General features: G+C 38.2%; 2 protein-coding genes across 3 annotated transcripts in view; one reads left to right on the top strand and one right to left on the bottom strand.

Annotated features, from left to right (window-relative positions):
• The first annotated feature begins 298 nt into the window (after positions 1 to 298).
• SYCP3 (synaptonemal complex protein 3) lies at positions 299 to 25,810 on the top strand. Of its 2 annotated transcripts, XM_075007563.1 has the most exons (10): positions 325 to 377; positions 1,467 to 1,613; positions 4,150 to 4,288; positions 8,351 to 8,429; positions 9,559 to 9,593; positions 10,848 to 10,965; positions 13,005 to 13,104; positions 14,733 to 14,831; positions 21,438 to 21,542; positions 21,716 to 25,810. In XM_075007563.1, the coding sequence occupies exons 3-10, from the start codon at positions 4,156 to 4,158 to the stop codon at positions 21,767 to 21,769; spliced, it is 723 nt and encodes a 240-aa protein (XP_074863664.1). In that variant the 5' UTR covers positions 325 to 377; positions 1,467 to 1,613; positions 4,150 to 4,155; the 3' UTR covers positions 21,770 to 25,810. The 2 variants fall into 2 exon arrangements, with proteins under 2 accessions (XP_074863672.1, XP_074863664.1); XM_075007571.1 differs by lacking the exons at positions 1,467 to 1,613; positions 14,733 to 14,831 and having other exon boundaries at positions 299 to 377.
• CHPT1 (choline phosphotransferase 1) overlaps positions 21,606 to 25,810 on the bottom strand; it is a 38,900-nt gene continuing 34,695 nt past the window's right edge. The window contains exon 9 of the mRNA XM_075007550.1: positions 21,606 to 21,795. Coding sequence (XP_074863651.1) covers positions 21,751 to 21,795 — 45 coding nt within the window. The 3' untranslated portion in view covers positions 21,606 to 21,750. The remainder of the gene's footprint in view (positions 21,796 to 25,810) is intronic.

Here is a 25,810-nt window from a genome sequence, read left to right as displayed (position 1 = left end):
GGGGGGAAAGGGCTAAGGGAGACACAGCTGTATTATGGGAGCTCCCCTAAACACCCCGGGGTGCGTGGCTCAGGGAGGGGGCCATGTTTGTTTGAAAGGACAGGGAAAGCGCTACTGGCTTTGCTCTGCAGCAATTGCCATAGACTCAGAGCTGATGACGGGACGGGAGCGGTCCGGCTGGGCTGGGCTGGGCTGGGGCGGGCTCGGAGGTGGGGAGCCCCAGCTGCGCAGGGGAGGGCGAGGCGGGACGGAACTGAGCCTGGGGGCGGGGTCGCTTGCGCGCGCTCTGTGGGTCTGTGCGGCGAGGCGCTCAGGCGGAGCGGCCGGGGGAGTTGCGGTGCGAGGCTCTCGCTTTGCCCCTCAGTCAGCGCCGCCAGGTTGGCGCTGCTTGGGGCGGGCCGCGCTCACACGCCGCGTTACCCAGAGTCTGACGCGGAGGGGACATTTGCAGGCAATGCGGTTCTAACTTCACCCTACCCGGGGGCGGCGGGGCCGGGCTGTGACTGGCGCCCGGGGTGGGTGAGGGCGGGAGAGGACCGGGGCTACTTTGCTCGGAGAGGAGGTGGCGTCACTTGGCTATGTTGTTATTTACCGGCCATCCCAGGCCAGGCCAAGGTCCGCGCACCCGGAGAAAACTAACTACGTCGATGGCGAGGTGCAGTCCCGCGTCGCCGGCGGCCCGGATCTGACCCCTGTCCGTCCAGTGACTCCCTGCTGTCGCTGGGGGAGGCGGAAGTCGCCGGCCCAGACAGTGGCCTTACGCCGAAAGCAGTAAATACAGACCGTGGCTAGGAACCCTCAGCACTCCCAGATTTGCACTCCGTAAACTGACTAGACTTTAGTGAGGTCATGGAGTTAGTCGGTGTCTTCGAGACCAAGAAGTCGTCCTGTGGCACCTTAGAGACTGACAGACATTTTGCAGCATAAGCTGTCGTGGGCAGAGACCCGCTTCAACTCATGCGTCTGATGAAGTGGGTCTTTACTCACGAGAGCTTATGGTCCAAAATATCTGTTAGTTTATAAGGTGCCACAGGACTTCTTGTTGTTTTTGACTAGGCTTTATGGCGCCAGACCCACTGCTTGGAGCCCCCACACTGGCTGTGACCCACTCGTCTTCCCCATGTTCCCTCGGATTGCAGATTTGTCCTAAAATTTTCTCTCACGGGAGGTTCATTTTAAGATTTTTTTTGAGGAGATCTCTTATTAGGGTTATGGTCAGCAACCCACCGAGATTGTCTTGGGGTCTCCAAGATTTGAAATTGTCATGTGCTGAAACCTCCGTGAATATATTCAACCAAAACTGGCAACCCTACAATGGGAATTTAAATATATATACTTACACATTTAGTTAAAAAAAAAATCCCTGAAGACATTTCCAGTATGGGAATCAAGTCATAATTTATTGATCTTCAAACTGTTAAGTTTCCTTTAACAGTATAAACTCACCATCTATTTATTTTATACAGAAATTTTCAAGGGAAGATATAACAGCAAAAATAGAAGTAGGAAGCTCTGTCGATGTGAGGGATGCTGTGGGAATCTTAATTTTTGACTCCTCAACCTCAGTACGAATAAACATGATTCTGATTTTTATTTCCCTTTATTTGAAAAAGGTAGTTTTCAATTGAGTTACTCTATTCATTTATAGGTATTACACATCTACTTGCAAAACCTGTTAAGAGTTGACCTAATGAGATAAGCACTTGAGCAAACCTTTGAAGGCAGTGGGAATTGTACCAGAACCTTGAGGTGAAATAAGCCTTAATGGGAATTCAGAGTGTGAGCGAGGAGGGAATGGTGGCTTGTTAATTGAGTAGTATGGAAGTTAATTTTCAGTCTGTTTATGGAGTGTTCAGCTATACAACAGTGTTGTAGTTTGAGGTGCATGGGTAGGGTCATCTTTTTAAAATACATCTGCACATTAGTATAGTGGTGTATATCAGCTTGTTTATTCAACATTTTGAGATGACAGGTACTGTGTAGAGCAGGCATGTCCAACGCGTGGCCCGCGGGCTGCATACAGCCCTGGACAGCTAGTAATGCAGCCCCACAAGATCGCAAACTTCTAACATTATTATGTGATTTATATACATTAACTATATTATATATTTTTATATGTGGCCCAAGACAATTCCTCTTCACTCAGTGCGGCCCAGGAAAGCCAAAAGGTTGGACACCCATGGTGTAGAGGTATTTGCTGATACTGTATCTCTAGGTTAGGGCCTCATTTAGGTTGCCATTGCTTTAGGTTGTTGTGTTTTCTTCTCAGTCGGGGAAAAAAGTTCTGGTATCAAAATTATCTTTGCTTGGGGTGTGGAGTACCTGGTGACACTTCCACTTATGTTTGAATACTGTCCAGACACAATAACTCACTGAGCTGGATACACTTTTTCCTTGGCACTCATATTTGGAAGAAGAGCTAACCTAAGACTACATTTTATTTCCCTTTTTCATCCTCCTTTACCTTAAGAAACTTGGTTATTTTTATGTTGAAGGAATTTTTAAAAGTATAGGTCACTGTAACACATAGGCTGGGTCTGCATGGAGAGGTATTGCCAGTAGCTTCATGCTAATAAGTAGTCTCACATTTGCAAATACCTACTCATTAGCATAATCATGTGGCTAATTAGCATAGCCATGCAAAATCTTCTTCCCTGCAGAAGCTAATTGAGGTATAGGGGACTGGCGACAGAGGGGTTTTTTGCCGGCAGAGCCATATCTACATGGCCTATTTACTTCTGGAAGCCGCTTCTGTGGGCAGTGAGAATGTGTATGGCTATGCTAATTATCCATGTGATTATGCTAATGAGCAACCATTTGCAATTATGAAACTGCTCATTTGCCTGAACTGCCAGCAGTAGCCCTCTGTGTAGACCCAGCCATACACAGAACTACCCTAAAGCATAGCTTGGAAAGCACTTCTGTGGGCTAGAATACTTCCACAGCCATATTCTGCTCATGTAATTTAGTATTTTAGTGCAGCCATGCACTCCAACACATTGTATTATATATGTAATTTTCTTGAACAGAAAGCATTAAGAAAGGTTTTTAATGCCATTTTAGCACATGCATACTTTTGACAATATTTAAAAACTGTTCTCCAAAATATGTAATGTTAACCATTCGTTTTATGAAGGACCACATAATTCTAATATTTGAAGTAATTAAATGCATGCTATATATTTACAGGGGCAATATCAATATTTTAAAAATATAAATGCATTTCTTTATGCCAGCTATACCACACATGGGCTGTGTCTACACGTGCCCCAAACTTCGAAATTTCGAAGTTTACTAATGAAGCGCTGAAATGCATATTCAGCGCTTCATTAGCATGCGGGCGGCAGCGGCGCTTCGAAATTGACGAGCCTTGCCGCCGCGCGTCGCGTCCAGACGGGGCTCCTTTTCGAAAGGACGCCACCTTCTTTGAAGTCCCCTTATTCCCATGAACTCATGGGAATAAGGGGACTTCGAAGTAGGCGGGGCCCTTTCGAAAAGGAGCCCCGTCTGGACGCGACGCGCGGCGGCAAGGCTCGTCAATTTCGAAGCGCCGCTGCCGCCCGCATGCTAATGAAGCGCTGAATATGCATTTCAGCGCTTCATTAGTAAACTTCGAAATGGCCATTTGCATGGCCATTTCGAAGTTTGGGGCATGTGTAGACACAGCCATGGTGTCTACAAAGCATAGCTAAAATGAAAATAATTCAGAAAATGAGTATATATGGGTTTGAGGTTTTATTTTCCATATTTCCAGTAGGAGTCACTAGAATTTCACTCTTTAAAAAATGATGGGAATTGGTGGTTAACAAATACAGTAGAGTAAACTGTCTCATATCTAGTATTTTATCATCCGGAACTCTCAAATAACTGGCATTTTAACCATAAGTAAATTTCAGTTACATTTTCCATAAATACAATATAGTGAAAGTAAATATAAATAAATAAATATAAATACAGCAAATACAGTATAAGTTTACAGTATACAACACTACTGTTGCTGATAAAGTAGTCTGCATACATTTTTATTTCTTAATATCTAATCTTGGTTTTTTTTAGTGTGATGCATTGCTAAGTATACCTCACTATTCTCCAGAATGTTTGGATAGCTGTCTGCCGGATATGAAAGATTTTACTGTGTGTTTATTACAGTAGGTTATGGCACCATCTGGAAGAAAGCATGCTGGGAAAGCTGCTAAGCCAGTACAGGAAGCTCAAGCCATACATGCCTATGACTTTCAAGAAGAAGAAAAGAAAAACTTGAGTGGATCAGAGGAAGATATTAGGGAAGGTGCAGTATGTGTCCTGGAATATGAACTATCTGTGTATATGTTTAAAGTTACTGCAAGATTAGTAATACTGTGCTGTTTATTATTGGCATTGCTCATGCTGAATAAAAACAAAGTAGTTTCAATGTCACAGTAATTACCTAATTTAGTTAGATTTCTTAATTTTGCTGCGGATGGCTCAACTTCTACATTAGAGATTTTGAATGACCATCACCTGGAGAGAACTTTTTTTAAACAATGAAACAGTTTCATGTGTGGTGCCTATAATAGAATAAGATTTTTTAAACTCACTCTCATTCTTCAGTCTCCAAGATGGTGCTCTTGTTTTGTTGTTCACAGTAGGCCCTTGATGACATGGAAGCACTGCTCAGGCAACAGCTGCATGCTCTTTTCTTCTGGTTTAGCATAATATTATTCTCTATCCTCTGTTTGAGCCACATGGACAAAAAGAAGTAAGGACAATGCACAGATCAGGTCTAACAGGTGCTAATAATGATAGATGTGCCAGGCTGTTCAAGGAAAATATTTTGATTGTCAGAAGGTTGGATTGTGGTGCTGCCCATGGAAAGAAGGGAAGAGCAGAGAGTGAAAAACAGTGGGGAAAAATGTCCTGAGAAATAAGGATGAGATGGAGAGGGCAAGAGGGATATACGTAACAAGGAAAGAAAGGGGAAAGGGGAGGAGAGGTCAGCCAGTCAGCAGCTGACTTGCTTCTTCTGTCTTGCAAAAGTGTACTTTGTCATAAGAGGCATGCTTTGTTAGAAAAATATTATAATTGGACTTAATTTAGAACTGACCAACCAAATGGTGGTAGCCCTTCAGAGTGAAACGAAAGGCATTTTCACAGAATTAGTTTGTGCAAATAGCAGATGATGTAGTTTTCTAGCTATTGGGAGGCATGCAACATGCTGCAGTCACCATTTATATGTGATCTCTTGTACATTAGGTATCAAAATAATTGTGTCAGTTTTTATGGACTTTTCATCAGATGCCAAGAAAACTAATTTCTGAAGAGAAGTTTTGAATAGACAACGGAAGTGCTTCATTTTCACAGCTGTGGTTCTATTTCCGTATGTCATGTCAGAAAAGGAACTGATGTTGAATATATTGTAAAAAGTGCTTACTCTCCTTCAAAACAGAAAGCAGTCAAGTAGCACTTTAAAGACTAGCAAAATAGTTTATTAGGTGAGCTTTCGTGGTACAGACCCACTTCTTCAGACCATAGCCAGACCAGAACAGCGGCTATGGACTGAAGAAGTGGGTCTGTCCCACGAAAGCTCATCTAATAAACTATTTTGCTAGTCTTTAAAGTGCTACTTGACTGCTTTTTGTTTTGATAGTGTATAGACTAGCACGGCTCCCTCTCTGTTATTACTCTCCTTCAGTGAGCTTTGTTAGTTCGTTGATGTCCAGAAGGTAGCACACCAGGATTCCCATACTTTGATCTCAGATTCCTTCTATGGAAGAGCCTGAAGCTTCATTTTTTCAGTGGTTTTCAACCTGTTTTCATTCGCAGATCCCTAAAAATGTCAAAAGGAGGTTCCAAGCTGTGGTCCATGGACCCTTACCGTAGAAATCTTAGATTGACAACTGACTGAATAGAATTCAACTATAAATATTATGTGTGCTTGGCATGGGGCATTTTCCACAGCATCAGAAAATGTGAAAAACTATGATCTTCTGTGGTAACGACAGTGCTTCCTGGTTTTGAGTTGATATATGGATATTTACATACTTTTAATATATCAGAAAAACAGAATGCCTTTTTAGGATCTGAAACAGTTTTCCTAGTTACCTGTTGTATGTCCCTTACACATAGGTTGTATCTACACTAGAGGGTTGTGTCGACAAAACTGGTGTTCTGTTGACAAAACCCAGGGAGTGTCCAGATTCCCAGTGTTCTGTTGACAGTAAATCGACAGCATGCAGCACTTTTGTCAACAGCCTCGTCCTGCTCACCCATGAGGAAGAATGCCTCTGTTGACAGATTCTGTCGACAGAAAGGTGGTCTGGACATTCCGGTGGCAGTCCGTCGACAGATGGGGCTTCTGGGACACCCGGCAGGCCTGTCTGTTGTACTTCTGGTTGGCCATTTTGTCAAGAGAGTAGCTGGGCAGTCTGACCCTTCTCTGTCGACAGAGCAGATCGTTGTTTTGATGTGTTTGGCAGTCTGGCCATGATCTGTCACCAGATCTGTCAACAGATCACTCTAGTGTAGACATAGCCATAGACTGAGGATCTTCAAGGATCTGTGAGCCACAGATTGAAAACCACTGCCTTAGTTATTTTTTATACAGGTTAAACCTCCATAATTCATACTTCCCTCCTCTGGCAATGCCCTGGTCTGGCATTGTCGGCAACCCTGGGGGAACATTCATGCAGACAAACTGGATAGCTGTAGCCAGAACTGTTGCTGGGCAGGGGGCTGGGAGAAGGGAGTGCCCAGCTGTAGGGGGAAAGAAAAGATGGGCAGCTGCGGGGAAAGTGGAGCCCTCGGGGCCAGATGAAAGCAGAGTCCCAGGCCAGCACTGACCTCCCCTGGTTCAGCAAATTCCCTGGTTCAACTTTTCTCTCTCTCTCTCTCTCTGTGTACACACACACACACACACACACACACACACTGCTGTCTCATATATATACATGTAAAAATAAAAACTAGGGCAGTGGTTTTCAACCTGTGGAGGCATGAGCCGCTCCCTGGTGTTTCATTCCCTCATCATGTGTTTTGTTCCCTCTGATATCACTCATGCAGTTACTTTGTGAACATAGCCAACAAAGATGTTCTTTCCAGGAACTCTAAGCTGCCTTTGTTACCTGTTTTTGGTGCAATCTTTCAACAGGCATGTGCTTTTTTGGGTTTTCTCTCTTCTTTTTTCCAACTAAATAATTTGCGGTATTTGTCTGAGATAGTAAAATCAGAGGACTTTAGGCTGCTGTCTCATATTCAGGCTGCTGGGTTGCGTATGAATGCTTTGTTTGGCTGCAAACTCTGAAGAATTTGTCACATCACTCTGTAGTATACTAAACCTCAAGTAGGTATAATCACATCTGATTTATTTTGGATACAGCACAGATTATACTTTTAAGGGAAGTCACTCTCAGTTACTTGAGGCAAAAATTCTTGGTTTTGGCATCAGGAGTCTTTTTGTGTGTGTTTAGTTGGTCTGTGTTAATGGTATTTTTTGAGAGGGATACTCAAGCTTGTGCAGTCAGTCCCTAGAGTTTATTGTTCTTCAGAATGTCTAGTGAGAGTCTGGACTATGGATAATATTATTTATTTAAGAAATGTGAAAGGTTAATAAATACATTTTTGGTAATATTTATTTCTGGTTCCAGTATGAGATAGCCCTCAGATTTCTTGCTGACCAATAGTGGAAATCCTGTCTATTTGGAATCTTTTCTAAAGAACGGATAGTTAGTTATCTGTAATTATGCTTTCTTAAAGATAACATTTCACAGTACTGGCATTCACTCACCTCTTTGGATTTAGATTTAGTTGTAAGCTATTTGCTATACACACACACACACCTCCTAGAACTGGAAGGGACCTCAGGAGGTCATCTTGTCCAGTCCCCTGTCCTCTTAGCAGGGCCAAGCACCATCCCTGACATCTATTTGCCCCAATCCCTAAATGGCCCCCTCAAGGATTGAACTCACAACCCTGGGTTCAGCAGGCCAATTATCAAACAACTGAGCTATCCCTCCTCCCCCACATTTTAAATTATTTCCATATTTGAGTTAATTGTCATGAGTTTTGGCAGATGTTCACTGTCTAAGTTGCTGTCACTTTTGCATTAAGGAAGTGATAGAGCAGGTTGCAGGAGGAGTGGAAGCAGAGCCAGTTCAAATCTAATACCAAGGGAGGGATTTGTGCCCAGATTCCAGTGCACCACATAATGAAAAGATAGAGGAGTTCCAACTTGTTTCATGCTAGAGAGCTAAGATCCAAGCTGGGAATCCTACACGATATAGTCTTGTAAGAAAGCAGAATTATGTGTGAGTAAAATAATTTCCAGCAAAATATTTTAAGTGGCATCCGTTTTGTTTGTTTTTAATATATAAAGGTGACACTCCAGTAATTGATAAACATGGGAAGAAGAGACCTTCAGTGACTCCTCATGCTGTAGTTGAAGAAGATGTGGGGTAATTTGCTTAAAAATCCTACTTTTATTAAGAAAAAAAATCCACATAGCTATTACTGAAATTTAATATGCCTATTTTCTACTAGAATCTATTTTTTAAAAACAGTAAAATATATTAGTAATCTATTTGTAAAGTAGGACTGACTATAGTTATGTTTAAACAAAAGAAAACCTCTGTGTATTTCATATTGCAATGCCATCTTTTGGGGAACTGCAACTATCAGCTACAAAAGTTATATTTGCTTTCCTGCTTCTCAAGATCCTTGCTTTATTCCACTTCAGACAGTTGTATAATTTTTCTGAATTTCTTCCACAATTCTTATTTTTCTTGAGAATGATAGTCATGCTTTCAAAAATTAAATGCATCCATTATTACCTGAAAAGATCCAATTGTTTTTACAAGTAAAGTCAGTCTTTTGAAGCTTTTGTTTGAAAATAAAGAGTTGTTATAAGTCAGTAGATTTCAGTCTGTGAAGGCTTGAGCATTAGGATAGAAACCATCTTCTTCTGTGCACAGAAAAGATGCATATAGTCAAGAGATATCTTTTTTCCTGTGGCCCAGAATGTCATGGCCTTATTTAGTCTTTTTCCCTACTGCCACACATACCTGTTTAGTCTTATAGTTTTTATCCTTAGAAATGATCTATAAATCCATCCTCTTTCAGTTTGTCTTGTATCTGCACCCCCTGCAGTGATGCCAGTCATGATGACACACTTCTCTTTCAGTGTCCCTCATCATCCTCATATAGCATTCTCCTTCCAGTATTGGTGTACCACTTCATTCTCTTTTCCTCAGCAATATCCCCTTTTCAGACAGTGAATACTCCCTTGTTGTCCCCAGGAAGTTAGTTAATAGAAAACTGTAACAGAAAAATCATGCAAGTTTATCCCTGACTTCCTACTGCATCCTGTGTCATGTTGTATTTCTCTTAGCTTGTAAGTTCTTCAGCACATGGACTGCTATAGTTTAGTCTTGTATAACAGTGACCTTTTTGTCAACAGTTACAAATAATAATACAGTAAATGGATGTTTAAAATGGGGAGTTACACTTTGAGGTATAAACACTGTTTTTAATTTTGTCATTTATACAAATATAGTCATAACGAGTTTTTGAAACAATATTTTGTAGGGGTGAAGTACAGACTATGTTGGAACGATTTGGAGGTAAATATATTTTAAAATAATATTATTCATATAGCATAGAATTAAGAAGTATTAATGTTTAAGTAACCCTTTTGGAAGTATATAGTCCAATTTCTTTTATAACAGTAAATTAATAACATTATTCAAGGTTTAATGTGTTTATAGCATTGGATACAGTTACTTTGCAGCAGAAAGTAAAAACTGACATACATTAATGGAACAATACAAGATCAGTGTTTTTTTTTTACCCAGCACTGCTGAGTGTCCCTGGAGTTTACTTAGCATAGATTCATCCACCCAATACAGAAATGAGATCCTGGATCCCCTGATGGCTTCATGCTGGAGCTCTTTTGTGACCCTGAGAAATCATAGCTAGATGCAATTACTCCTAAGTTCTGCTAGCCCCGCTTGCCAGAAGGAAAATGAAGTCCAATTGACAGGCTTCCTGTTACGTACTTCCTGCACACTTCGAGAGCAGTGGAAGTGAAAATGGCCAGAACGGACACATCTTGGGCATTGTGGGAAACTTCTGGGGGCCAATAAAATCAATTTAAAGTTACCCTGTTTCTCCACTAGCACTATTTGACCTTTTAAATTCAAACTTGGCGTTACTCTGCCTGAGAGGGACAGCGTGGGGAAGGCGACCTTAGTGCCCCTTAAACTTGACCTAATGGTATTTGCAGTGAAGATAGTCACATTGTAAAATCAAGCTAAATACCTTAAGTTCGACTTTATGCTCTCGTATAGACAAAGCCTAAGGAATCATCTGATACAGTCTTGAAGTAATGTATAGCAGAAAGAACAAAGTTGTTGTTACAGGCATGAAATTGGGTAAACTTGTAATTTGTTTAATACCCTTCCAAACAAATTTATATATGTCATAATAAAACAGTGATTTTATTCAGACTATCCATTTTTAAAGGGACTTAGTGTGATTAAAAAATGAAAAATGGTTTATCACTTAAATTCATTTAAGAGATTTTGACACTGTTGGTAGTCCTGTACTTTCACATATTTTATTGCTACTTCAGTCCAAGTACCTTTAACAAGTATTTTTTCCAAAACAATTTTAGTCACTGCTTTTTCAGAAAATCACATTTTAAGTATCAGTACCCAAGTCATCAAAGCAATTTTTTAATTGCAAAATTTTGCATGTACTTCACTAAAGCATGAGTTATATTAAAAATGGCAAGAGTAAAATATTTTAAATTCCTAATAAAATTCATTCAAGGTCTATTGCAATACAGTTTCTGATTGTTATTTGTCCAAATACAGCTGACATTAATAAGGCTCTCTTGGCTAAGAGGAAGAGATTAGAAATGTATACTAAGGCTTCTCTAAAAACCAGTAACCAGAAAATTGAACATGTTTGGAAAACACAGCAAGAACAGAGGTAAAAATTACACATATTCCTGGGGAAAAAAATGTGTTTTATTTGTTTTTCTGGATCGCAGATTCTGTTGTCAAGTTATCAGAGAATTCTGTCCTATCTACTTGGGCCAAAAGGAACTTCCTGCCCAAACATCTAGTTAAGTGTGTCTACTTTGTTTAAATAAGTGGCAATAGAGTAACACATGTAATTCATTTCAAGAAAGAGAAATTTGATATGAAAGTTTCTGAGCAAACAAAAATTTTTCTTATTTTTTGGTCAAAAATGTTTTTTACTTTAAAACTGAAAAAAATTCAGTAGAAGTTTTCACTAAGGTTTTATTGTGTTTTTAAAAAGTCAAATGCTTTTTAAAAACTGAAAAGTTTTATTACTCATAAGTTTTATTGGCTGTGTCTATACTAGCAAGTTCTTTTGAAAGATTTTTCGAAAAAAGGAGGCTCTTTTGAAAGAGCCCATGGAGCGTCTACACACAAAAAGCATTCTTTTGCAAGTATATTGAAAGAATGTGGTGCTCTTTTCACAATCACTCTTCCTTTACCATTTCAGGAGGAGCAGCTCCTTTCGAAAGAAAATGTATGTAGGTGCTCCACAGTGCCCTTATTTCGAGAGAACAGTCTTCATTTTCAATCCCCAGCCCAGTCTTTCGAAAGAGTGGGAGCTGTGTGGATGCTCTCTTTTGAAAGAGCAGATCACTTTTTGATCTGCTTTTTTGTATGTGAATGCACTCTTCCAAAAGAAGCTCTTTTGGAAGAGATCTGAAAGCTTCTTTGGAAAGATCTTTGTAATGTAGAAATAGCCCTTATGTATTGAAAACTAATCTTAGGTAACTTTTGGATTTTTTAAAACTATTTATTCATTATTTTTCTTTCCCTTTGAGTCATATACTCATACAGACAAGCCTTAAAGGCAAAGGGATGTGAAAAATGGTACTGGCAAAATATTTAAAATTCAGACATCTATAAAATATATACAATACTCAACAGTAAGATACAGAGGATTTATTTGCACTCATTTGGAAAGACTAGTGTAACTCAGTTCTGGGGTTGACCTGTGCCATTGCTTAAATGGATGCAACTGATGTTGCTCAAGAGTAAGAAGAAGATACAAGTTACATCAATGTAAGTCCTGTCCATACCACTTTATTTGGAAGGAGATACTCTACATGGAATAGTAGGGAAGCTTTCCTAGTGCCTACCTTTTGCTTCTCTCTGTTTGGTGGTTGTTCCTTGGGGACCAGCCCCCCGTCCTTCAAGCAATAGATGTGGTGGGGGGAGGGAGGAAAGGTCCCAGTTTCTGTGGGGGTGGGGAGGGAGACCAAAGGGTCGTGGTAAGTGTAACATGTACAGGAGCACATCTAAAACACGCAAGCATTCAAGGCCCCACACCAAACCCTTCCTCCCCCCCCATCCCCCTGTATTTTGCTTTGCAGTTTTGACTTGAACCCAAATTAAGGTTCAGCAAATCTCCCTAATTTTTATTTAATAATCACCCCTAAAAACTTGGAGTTAGTTGGATATCTCTGATGTTTACTCAGATTTTGGTATTGACCTGGGGAGTGTATTTAAATGCTCTCTGTCCGTGCATAATTTTAAATGACATTAGTTTAGCCATAAAAAAATGGTCTGGGTTATTAGTTTTTCAGAGTGTTCACAGAAAACTTTTAGGGTCATGTTTCAGCACTTTAATGAGTAAAAACTTGCTTAGGTCTTATTTTGTGCCATTCCCTACATATTGGCAGAAAAATTATGCAAGCCCCAGATCTTCAGGTTCAAGAAAATAGAACTTCCTTTTCCTTTCTTCCCACTTCCAAACCCTTGCAACCACAGAAATCAGCATTTAAGCAGTTCCTTTTCTAATCCTATGTAAACAGTATTGTTTCTAAACAGAATATTTTAAAAGTGTTTCTTCTGGCATTAGTGGCTCTACAATTGCTATAACGATGTCAACTGAGACATGTTTCTCCACCTGTAAAATTGAGATGAGATATAGCACTTTTCTTAGGTGGTTAGTAAAACCTAGATGGTGTTGTAATGTATTTATAGGCAGAAGCTCAACCATGAGTATTCCCAGCAGTTCCAGACCTTATTTCAACAATGGGATATGGACATGCAGAAAGCAGAAGAACAGGAAGAAAAACTAGCGGTTTGTTTCCAGCCTGGCAGTTGTTTGATACGTTTGCCTTGTAATAAATTCACAAAAGCTAATTGTTCTTGTTAGACACCAACCTCCAACAGGTATAAATGCATATTAGGTGAATTTCAGACAAACCATGGTGTGGGGGACTGCCTGTCTCTTAGGCTATGTCTACACGAGGGGTTTTTTTCCAGCAAAACTGGGCTTTTGTTGGAAAAACCTGCAGAGCCTCTACACACATGTGCTTTTTGACAGTCTGTCAAAAAACTTGACACATCCACCAGTAGCATATCTATCTGTTCAGGTGTAATGCCTCCCTCAACAGTGTTCTGTTTACAGAACAGCTGTGTAGATGCTCTGGGGCCCTTTTGTCCACAGACAGGCCTTCTGGTTCACCGGCCAGCCCTGTTTGCAGAGCTTCCATTCAGCCATTCTGTCGAAAGAGGGCCAGGCAGCCTGGCTGCTTTGTCAGCTGGATTGCTCTTTTGATCTGCTTTTATGTGTAGACACAATCTGTCGACAGAAGTTTTGCTTGGAAATCCCTTCCGACAGTCACTTCTGTTGACAGATGCTTCTTGTATAGACATAGTCTTGAAGTTTACAGAACTTCACAAGTGTGAATTGTTTATCAATATATTGCAAACTGAAGAGGTGATAAAGACAATTTGATGTTGATGTATCTCTCCTTAGCATGATCAGTTTAGCGGTAAGTATTTCTCAAGTGCAGAAGCCAGATGCTGATCACCTGTAGAAAAAAACAAGGTTCCCATGGAAGATGAGAGCAGATCCTAAATGTCCTGTCATACATGGGCAAGTTTCCACACAAATCACTGAAGACAGGGCTAGGTAAGAGTGACCAAGACATCATGCTTGGAATGGGAATAAGTAAGCAATGCCAAGTGTGTGTAGTGTAGGATGACTTTGGGGAATTTACAGCATTTACACTGGATTCTGTTCACTGGGACCAAAGAGTGAGGGCAGGTCTTCCTAACAATGCAGGAAAGAAGCAATGTAATAGTGGAGTAGCACAATTACTCCAGGAACCCATTGTACCAGTTCAGATTATTTGGAAGAAATTATGTTACTCTACTGTTTACGGGTGTGTCTACACAATTTCAGAATAATGGACACTATTCCAAAACAACTTTGTGAACATCTACACAGAAAAAACACTATTTCAAATAATTTCAAAATAGCAGACAGCTTATTTTAAATTCTGTAAACCTCATTCTACCAGGAATGGTGCCCATTCCAAAACAGATATTTCAGAATAGGGGCTGTACACAAAGGGAAGAGGTGTTATTGCAAAAAAAAGCTATAGAACTTTCTAGGGCTTTAATCAGAAAAAAGTCTAGTGTGTGTGGTGGCTCTATTTCGGTATGCATTTTAGATATGCTATTTCAAAATAAGTTATTTCAGAAAAATCTTTTCCAGAATAGCTTATTTTGTACTAATGCTGCTGTGTACACATAGTCTACAAGTTGTCCTGTCCCCAGCCAGCAACATAGGCCTAGAGAATAGATTTGGATTTCTAACAGCGATCCATGTCATAGATTCTAGAATTCTTCTGAATGCTGACAGCGTGGACCTATCTAACTACTGCTTGTCAATTAACGTGGCTCTTCTTTGTGCTTTAGAATATGTTTCGCCAGCAACAGAAGGTTTTTCAACAGGCAAGAATAGTTCAGGGTCAGAGACTGAAAACTATCAAACAGCTGTATGAGCAGTTCTTAAAGGTCCAGTATATGCATCTTTTTTAAAGCCAGACCATGATTCTGTTAGAGGGATTCTCAGTGATGCCATAAATAAAGCTGCATTGAAATTTACAGATAAAATAGGATTAACATTCCCTGTATTTTCAAATAATTATTGAATTAAAATCAATTTAAGGATGATGCTAGTAAGAGAACCTTAGACATTCCCTTTAATTAATCAAGAATGTTTGTGTTCTGTTATTTTGTAGTTTGCAAAGATCTATTGAACATTAATGTGTTGTCTAAATACGTAAGTTGTCCTCAAAATCTGTTTTAAAAAATTACTTGATTAAACCAGTCAAACCCCTTTGTGAGCACACACATCTAATTAAAACTGTTTATATCTGTTTAACTTTACTAGTGTGAGCTAAGCTGATCAGTTAGATGGAAATCAAAGGACGCGTAACCACAACTTTAGTTCACCAATGTGACTTTGTGTGAAGTGTAGGATGTGGATTATTATTATGACAATGTAATAGAGAGGAAGCCGTGCTAGTCTATACACGATCAAAACAAAAAGCAGTCAAGTAGCACTTTAAAGACTAGCAAAATGGTTTATTAGGTGAGCTTTCGTGGGACAGACCCTCTTCTTCAGACCATAGCCACACCAGAACAGACTCAATCTTTAAGGCACAGAGAACCAAAAACAGTAAGCAAGGAGGACAAATCAGAAAAAGATAATCAAGGTGAGCAAATCAGAGAGTGGAGGGGAAGGTCAAGAATTAGATTGAGCCAAGTATGTAGACAAGCCCCTATAGTGACTCAGAAAGTTCCCATCACGATTTAAACCATGTGTTAATGTGCCAAATTTGAATATAAAAGCCAGCTCGGATGTTTCCCTGTCCAGAACGGTGCGATAATTCCTTTTCAGTAACACACATACCTTGAGGTCATTGACAGAATGCCCCATTCCATTAAAATGTTGGCTAACTGGTTTGTGGATCTGGAGTGTTTTGATGTCTGTTTTGTGCCCATTGACCCTTTGTCTAAGGGAGTTAGTCTGTCCAATATACAAAGCATCTGGGCATTGTTGGCACATGATGGCATATATGATGTTAGTAGAGGAGCATGAGAATGTGCCTGTGGTTCTGTGAGTAACCTGGTTAGTCCAGTGATGGTACTTCCAGAGAAGATATGTGGACAAAGCTGGCAGCGGGCTTTGTTGCAGGGAAAGGTTCCAGGACTGGTATTTCTGGGGTATAGCCCTTTCCCTGCAACAAAGCCCGCTGCCAGCTTTTCCACATATCTTCTCTGGCAATACCATCACTGGATCTAACCAGGTTACTCACAGAATCACGGGCACTTTCTCATGCTCCTCTACTAACATCATATATGCCATCATGTGCCAACAATGCCCAGATGCTTTGTATATTGGACAGACTTCTAACTCCCTTAGACAAAGGGTCAATGGGCACAAAACAGACATCAAAACACTCCAGATCCACAAACCAGTTAGCCAACATTTTAATGGAATGGGGCATTCTGTCAATGACCTCAAGGTATGTGTGTTACTGAAAAGGAATTATCGCACCGTTCTGGACAGGGAAACATCCAAGCTGGCTTTTATGTTCAAATTCGGCACATTAACACATGGTTTAAATCGTGATGGGAACTTTCTGAGTCATTATAGGGGCTTATCTGCATACTTGGCTCAGTCTAATTCTTGACCTTCCCCCCCACCCCTCCACTCTCTGATTTGCTCACCTTGATTATCTTTTTCTGATTTGTCCTCCTTGCTTACTGTTTTTGGTTCTCTGTGCCTTAAAGATTGAGTCTGTTCTGGTCTGGCTATGGTCTGAAGAAGTGGGTCTGTCCCACGAAAGCTCACCTAATAAACCATTTTGCTAGTCTTTAAAGTGTTAGTTGACTGCTTTTTGATTATGAAAATGGAATTCTTTTAAATAAAAGGGTAAACTATTTCATATAGTTCACACTACTTGAAAATAAAGTATAAGCCAAAACTTAGCATTTATTATGCTTGTGTTTCAGGTAGCACTCTCATTAAGGCTCTATCTAGACTAGAGGGATTTGTCATCAGAAGTTTTTGTTGGAAGGTATCTTCTGATGAAACGTCTGTCAACAGATCACAGTCAGAATGCCCAAATAGATGAAAGAGCGATCTGCTCTGTCATCAGAGAAAAGCCTGACTGCTCTAGCAGCAAAATGGCCAACTGGAAGCTCTGCAAACAGGGTTGCCTGGTGTCCTGGAAGCCCTTTCTGTCACCAGAAGGGCCCCCAAGAACATCCAGACCAGCTTTTTGTCAACAGAGGCATTTTCCCTCATGGTGAGCGGGGTACAGCCATCAACAAAAGTGCTATGTTCTGTTGACTTACTGTCAACAGAGCACCCTTGGGAATCTGGACGCTCCACAGGTTTTCTCAACAAAATGGCCATTTTGTCAACAAAACGCTCTAGTCTAGACATAGTCTAAGAGTGAATGGCTCCAGCAGAATAGTGACCCGTTGCTATTTATAGCAAGATAAAGACTCATTTGAAATAAGTTAAAAATATTTTTTATGGTAAGTTATGCATCGTTGTGTAAGTCTTCTAAACACTAAGTGGTATTACATTTAATAAATTAATATTTTGGGCTGTCAATCACAGAACTCAATAATCATGATTAAGAAAATCAGTTTTAATTGCGCTACTAAACTAGAATAGCAGTGGAAATACATTAAACCTTTTTGGATTATTTTACATTTTCAAATACTGATTTCAGTTGCAACACAGAGTCCAAAGTGTACACTACTCACTTTGTATTTTATTACAGATATTTGCATTATAAAATGAGAAATTTTCAGTTCATCTCGTACAAGTACTATAATGCAATCTCTTTATTGTGAAAGTTCAACTTGTTACATAATTGCATTAAAAAACAAAACAATACAAAACTTTAGCATCTACAAGTCTACTTGATCCTACTTCTTCCTCAGCCAGCAATGCTGCCCATTTCTTACTCTTGCTCAAACAAGTAAGTTTGTTTACCTTTTCAGGAGATAATGTTGCCACTTCTATATAAAATGTCATGTGAAAGTGAGGACAGGCATTCGCATGAGACTTTTGTAGTTGTCATTGCAAGGTACTTACATGCCAGATATGCTAAAAAATAATATGTCCCTTCATGCTTCGACCACCATTCCAGAGGGCATGCTCCCATGCTGATGATGCTCATTAAAAATACAATAATTGAATTTCTGACTTTACTTCTTGGGGGAGAATTGTATGTCTCCAGCTTCATTTTTACCTAAATACTATAACGTTGATATTATAGTAGTCTCAGATGATGACCAAGATGATGACTTTGGTTTTAAGAACTCTTTCATAGCAGATTTGACAAAACACAAAAAAGATACATATGTGAGATTTCTAAAAGTAGCTACAGCACTTAACCCAGCATTTAGGAATTTGAAATGCCTTCCAGAATCTGAGAGGGAGGAGGGGGTGGACCATGCTATCAGAAGTCTTAATAGAGCAACTTTACAGTATGGAAACTACAGAACTCGCTCAGCCCAGAAAGAAAAATCAACCTTTCTGCTGACTCAGATGATGAAAATAAATGTGTTGGTCTTCACTGGACTGCTTTGGATTCTTACTGAGCAGCATCTGTCGTCAGTATGGACACATGTCCTCTGGAATTGTGGGTGAATGAAGAAGGGACCTATGAATCTTTAGTGCATTTGGCATATAGTGCTACAATTGTGCCATCTGAGTATCTGTTCTCACTTTCAGTTGACATTGTGAACAAGGAGTGGGCACAATTATCTCCTGCAAATGTAAAGAAACTTGTTTGAGCAACTGGCTAAACAAGAACTAGGACTGAGCAGACCAAGTGGCTCTAAAGTTTTACACTTCTGTTTTTGAATACAGGGGATTTTTTGTACATCCATTCTCCATTTGTAAGTTCAGCTTTCATGACAGATTGCACTGCAGTACTTGTATAGAATGAATTGAAAAATTCTATTTGTTTTTTTTACACTGCAAACATTTGTAATGAAAATAAATTTGAAGTGAGCATTATAATTTGTAATCTGTATTTTAGCTGAAAGAATGTATTTGAAAATATAGAAAGCATTCCAAATTTTTAAATAAATGGTGTGCTATTAATAGGGATTAATCACGATTTTTAATTGCAATTGCTCATAATTTTAGTAGTTTAACAGTTCTACTAATATTAAAACTGTGTATTCAGTCTGATCCCAGCAAAAAAAAAAAACAGTTAAAACAGGAGTTTTCTGCAGAAGTAAGCTCAACTGGGCCAGTTAATATTCACTTCAGTTTAAATGACTTTTTGTCAACTAACAAAACCACAATGTATTTTGAAAGCATGGTACACATTTTATAAACATGTCCTTAATGTAAATCTTTAGTAAATGACTAACATGTTAAATACATGAAAAACATAAGTAATATGTATAATAGATTATGGACTCTTAAAATTGATTACTTGGTTATTAAAACATTGCTTGTTAACCCTTCATATACAACTCATTTGTACTTAATGTAAAATGGTCACGACTTATTTTAAAATAAGATAGCTCTGCTAATTTTTGAAGGAAGGTGGAGTCTGTAGCTAGGTGCACATAGCTCTCAAATATAGATGAGGTGACTAACAGATTATATATAGTATATATATCCATAGTTTAAATGTGGTCTTTTAATTTAAGACCACAGAATAGGAAACAGTTTAAATGCTACCATACCTAGAATTTGAAAAACAAAATCAGCAGTATTTAAGTGCACATTCTTCAATTTTATGTGGCCAGCAGTGGGATAGTTTCATAGTTAGCAGGACATGAATGAATCTGGTTTTTTTTGGTGTTTCTTTTTTTAATTACTATATAGTATAGTAGTTGCACACTAATTGAAAAGTTACATTCTAAAAAGTGGATATAGTTGCCAAAAAGAGGAAAAAAAATAAATTCAGAGTATACCACATATGAAAGTAAGTTTAATTATTTTTTAAATTTGAACTATTTGGATTACTGGTTTTGTTTGAGGGCTGGGTTCGAAATTGTTGGAAGATTGGTTTCATTTTTTTGTTTATAGAAGAACTATTTTCATAATCTTTTCCTTTTCTGAGTGCAGTAAAGCAAATAATGTTCAGAATTCTTGCCCTACTTTTTCCCCACTTTGAATTTAAAAAACAACTGAAGAAAATGTTAAGTGTTAGATTAGAAGAGGGAAAGTGGGGGGAAATCCAGAAATGTTTTGTTTTTTTAAAAGTAAACTGAAGTGGAAAGTGTCTTCATTTCAGAATTTCACATCAAAGTTTTATTTTCAAATGACATTTTCCCACAAAACCTCATTTTTGGCAGGAAAGCTCTTCTCTCAGTTTCAGGCAGGTCTAACAGAGTAGGTTTCTGATCTCCCAATTAGCATGAAAACAAAACAGGTGCTCTCCTACTTTATTTCTAAGGTAGAAACCTAATCTAAAACAGTTTTTTTGTCATCTTAATATTAGATGAACACATTTGAAATGAGTATTTAAACTACACCTTGCTAATTGAACGTTTGAAAATACTGTCATATAAAAGCATCATTAAAATTGGTGAGAAAAAATACATTTACTACTTAACATGCAATGTGAATGGAATAAAGTATTATGGTAGTGCTTAGAACTTCCAAATAAAATGAAGACTCATCTTGCACACCTATTTATACAAAATGTTTAGCTTAATTTATCTCAATGGGACAACTCATGTTTCAAAGTTATGAGTGGTCTTATGTGTTTGCAGGATTGTAGGTCCCAAATAATAGGGGGAAAAAGATGCAGTTGAGCCCAGTTAAGTTATGAATGAAATACAGGAGGTGAAAAAAGATCTCAGGCCTGATTTTCAGAGGCATTTCACACCTGTAGTTCCCATTGGTTTCTGTTAGAATTGGTAGTGTTTAGCATGTAGTTTTCTTATCATACCCCTGCTACAAGAAGCCTTTTGTAGCTTTTATTCAGTTCCATGCTCTACTCACCATGTGAGCTTTATGCTGTAACCTTTGTAACCTGTTACTACACAGGTAAGATGTTTTGCATAGTGTTGTCAGTCTAATCAATATTCAGTGTATTGTAAACAGAAAATGTTTTCCCAGTATTGCAGCATGTTTTCCACTCTAGACAATGAATAGATGCAATCCCTTTTGTGACAGCTGTAAATTGCTAATTACCACATAGAAGAACTTCAGAGTTACAAACTCAACTGAACAAAATGTCACAGTTCTTTCAGAAGTTACAACTGAACACTGATTTAATATAGTTTTGCAACTTGACTTTTAACCATCTTAAGGAAAATGTATGTGTTTCATTTAAAGTATCTTATTAAAAAACACCCTTGCCTTTAAGTAGTCTGTGTTTAACAGTACTGTATTTTATTCTCCCCTCCCCCTCCTTATTTTTGGGTCTCTGCTGTCTGTTCTAAATGAGATGTGTAGTTGACTGGTCAGTTTGTAACTCTGCAGTTCTGCTGTTGTGAATGTGGTAGTAGTGGTGTATGTTACTCAGGGAGTTGTTAACTTCTGGTTCAGGCACAGGAAACATCTGTTTGAAAATCTAGAGGGTGTTGTAGTTAAAAGTGACAAATATTTGTATCATTTAGAGTATGGAAGAACTGGAGAAGAACCATGAAAACCTTCTAGTAGGTGCACAAAATGAACTTCGCAAAGAAATGGCTATGTTGCAAAAGAAAATCATGATGGACACTGTAAGTATTAGCTTTGATTTATGGGGGGAAACAGTTTAAAAAAAGCGAAGACAGAACGTCAAGTAGTAAAATCATTTAACATTCATTTTTAATTCTTTCAGTATATCACACTGATATGGTATTTTTTCCCTAAATGTTGCATTTGTTCAGTAGTATTTCCTTTCTTGTAACAGCAACAGCAAGAGATGGCAACTGTTCGCAAGTCTCTTCAGTCCATGTTATTCTGATGGCTCAGTGAAGAAACAACTTGCACCTAAGTAACATGATACAATTATAGCCATTAGCCATGGAAAAATAAGTGTTGCTTTAAAATTCCAGTTTGAGTTCTTATTAATCAAACTGTTACACATATTGTTTTGGTAATGTTACTGGTGCATTTAATGGTGTGTTTTTCATGTTATTAATGGAAGGGATTGGAAACTGGATTCTTTTTAAAGACAATAATATGAGTGATATCTTAACCTTCTGAGCTTGTATCTTCCTTAACATCTTTGCAAAAAAAGTTGCTTTTCTAATCCTAAAGCAGTATTATAAAAAGTAAGATCATAGCAGTATGGAGATTAATAGATGTTTACCTTTTGAAACAGGTGAACATGAACCTTTGTACAATACATAGTATTAATACAAAATGGATTACAAAATTCCACTAGTAATGACACCACAGTATTAAAAGGACTCATTAAAAACCTGAGGCTGTTATACAAAAAGGTACTTTTGCAACTTTGTATTGTGAACTATAGAAACCATGAAAATAGTCAGGTTCTATGTGTACACCTGGTATATTCAGCAGGATAATATATCAGAAAGTTTAGGAATTAGAAGTATATTACAAAATTAGATTCTGGTGGTAATATAAGTTATTAAATTGCATCTTGTTTACTCTTTTTCCATTTTAGGAACTAATAGTTGAGGCTTTTTTTTTTTTTAAAGTATCATTAGTTGCCTTATTATAAGCTGTATATTGTACTTTACTGCATCAAAGATACAGCATCTGCGAAGAAGAAAAGACTTGTTAGTCACATTAGACCAGGTGTTTTGGCTTTACAGCACTGCACACATAATTGGTTTAAATAAGCTCAATTAAACAATTTACAATGCAGTCTGCACTACACAGCTATCAGTTCTTATGGAAATAACTTGGAGGGCGATACTAAAGCGGATACCCATCTCCAGAGCTGTAGTTGGAAGGGTTAGCTCTTGCTGCTTTTTGAAAGAATTTGGCAGATTAGTGAAAATTAAGTGTTTAAAATAAATTTATATTAGTATACTACAGTACATTGCATTTTGATTTGTTTTTTACAGCCAGGTTGGCGTTTCTATGCATGTGTTTACAGAAAAATCATCATATGCCGATTAATTTCTTACCCTTTAGGAAGTCCCTGAAATATTTCAACTTTTGGTCATTAGCTTGACATCAAATATGAAGGTGGAGGAACTAACACTCAATTATAATGACAATTTTAGTTTTGACTCTATAAAAGTATTTATAGTAATAGGCCCATAAATTATTTTTCCCCCTAAAATTGTATTTTTAGGACAGTTTTCCAAGGGGTTTCAAAACCAGACAATAAAATATTTCTCCACTACTTAATATTTACATTTTAAAATTGAGTTTTCTGGCTGCCTTTTGGATTCTGGAACCTGTTATTTTTAGGGAACTACTGACACAATTTTCTGGATAGGGAAGCATAGGCCAGTTATTCACGTATTCAGGGCCACTCTTCAATCTCTGCTTAGAACTGAGATAGAGGAGAGAAATAAGTTCATCTTCTAGAGAGGAGATCAGTGATGGCCTATGTAATGGAAACAACCAACCTACTTATTTGAAATTTTGAGTTAGTAATCACCATGCAGACACTCTTCCACAATGATTATTAGGACTCAGAGCAGATAATCAATGAAGTCAAAGTGCAGGTAGGTAAACACTCATTCACTACTAATTGGCTTCTGCTGGTAAGACACGTTAAAGTGGGAAGTCTTTGATGGCTTCCAAGTGAAGGGACACTGCTTATATTAGCTTTAAGTATATATCAGATGATGCTGTAAGTTGCAGTCTTTTCTGGCATGATATATTCATAAATAGTCAAACAAATGTTTCAGTCCAATAAAAAGTATTACCCCACTCCCAATGTTAATGCCAGCAGGATCAACTCTATCCTACACTGCAACTTGTTTTGAGCATACAAGACAAGCTTCTTTAGCCTGGTGATTAGTAAAAGCTTGCTGTGAAAGAGAAACAGCTGAGTTATTGAAAATTCTTTCATTAATCCATTCTTGTTTACAGTATTTATAGAGAAAACCATTAAAGTTGTCATTACTGTTTTTCACCATGCATCTTATAACATGCATGAAATGAATGTGAAGTTCATCTGCACATGATGCTGTTCTCCCCATTTACTAAAGAGGGGAGGAGGATGAACTTATGTCTTGTCTACATGATTGGGGGAAGTCATGTGATTCACAATAAATTACAGCACCACTGACAGCAAGTAGTGACTTACAGGTCCAAGTTTACAACTGCAGCGTAGCTTCAGAGACCATTGATTGTTTTCTCCAATAGGATTCTCTAATAATAAAGGGGTGGAAAACCTCATGCCCAGAAAGTAAAATTTTATTCAGAAAGATTAGTTTTTCAAGTTTATTAGACACAGTAAGAAACACCAACCCAGGAGTGCAGATATATCAGAAGTGCATGGAAGTTCAGTTTTCAACCACTTGAAGTCTAACAAGATTGTATTACAATGTTATTGGAAAAATAATGTTGGTTCCTTGCCACCCACAAAAAAGTAAAAGTGTTTAGTTTATTCAAATTTTGGGAATGTTGAACTGGACTCTTAAGAAATTAAGTACTTTCACATTGAAGGGCTTCTGTAACTAGTCTATTGAAACAGCTTGTCTGTTACCTAGAAATTAGACTGAGCAGAAATGTTACTAGCCCGTAGCTATAGTACATCAGATCTCTTCTGCTGATTCTCATTTACTTAAACACTGGGTTTTAGATTACCTTTGGCTTTAACGAGTATTTTCAAATAGACTAGTCTCTTAACCAGCCTGGCCATTTCACAGCCTGAGCTCTCTTTCATCACACCGGACATTGCTTTACAATAATTCATTTTATGAGCTACGATAGTCTATTTTGTGCTTAAATACCAGGCTTTCCCCTGTACTGAGAAGTTATGCTTAATTCCTTAAACGGCCAGTTTCAAAAACCTCTCACATCTCTTTGATAACAATGAAGTAAAAACTATAGAGAACACATTTTGATGGCAGTTGCATACTGATGCGTTGCACTGTTGCAGTTAAAGGACACTTACTGATGAAATCTAAATGTATAAGGTCAAATATTTGTTCCTGTAGATTTGCACCTTCAATTTTACTACTTTTACACATAACTATAGATAAAGTTTATGCCATTTAGATGTCAAGGTATTTGATGATGCTAGCAAATTAAATACTTGATGGTACTTGAACCTTAACTGTTACTTACAAATTATAATGGGTACAAAATTAGAAGCCAGGCCTTAGAAGGAAATTCAAGCTACTATATTTTCAATAACAGCTAAAATGAAGGGTTCATTCCTGAACCAGTTTCCCCGTTCTCCCAGAGATAAATGATATTACTTGAAATTGGTGGGCAGTTTGTTTTTTTAAAAAAACAAAACCAAAAAAAGCCACCACAACAAAAAGACTGGCTTTTCTCTTCCCATCATTCTCTGCTTCATCTTTTATAACAAAGAAACCTGGACTTGTCAGGTACTGAGTTCCATCAACTTCTCTTCAGCATCAAGCACCATATATGGTAACAGCAGCAGTGAGTTGCTGGATGGTAAGTTTTTAATCAGGCTTAATTTTCAAATTTTAGGCACAGACTAGAAATCTGATTAATTTCAGAGCAATGCTCAGCAGTTTAAGACTTTAGAAGCAATGTAAATTAAAAAGTCTTTTCTTCATGTGCAGCAAAGACAGTTCTTAGAATTCTAGTAGTACTTTTATCTTTTCTAAATCAAGGAGTGCATGATGGCAAATCAGATTTCAGATTGATGAATCCATGAGCAAAAGTAATGAATGGGTGTTTTATACTACAGTAAGGACTCATGCTTTATGATGTAAGCATGAATCATATTAGACTCTCCACAACTTCTTATTTAAACAATCCTATTTCGTATGAGCAAATTACTGAACTTTTCGTGAAAAGGTTTATATCTGTATTCCTGAAAAGGGGATTTAGTTCATTCATTATTCCCCTAACTGCTCCTCCTCTTCTCCTT

The sequence above is a fragment of the Carettochelys insculpta genome, chromosome 1 (genome assembly GCF_033958435.1).
Source record: "Carettochelys insculpta isolate YL-2023 chromosome 1, ASM3395843v1, whole genome shotgun sequence".
In the NCBI taxonomy this organism is placed as follows: Eukaryota; Metazoa; Chordata; order Testudines; family Carettochelyidae; genus Carettochelys; species Carettochelys insculpta.
The sequence above is the reverse complement of the archived record's forward strand: the minus strand, read 5'-3'. Positions and strand labels throughout refer to the sequence as shown.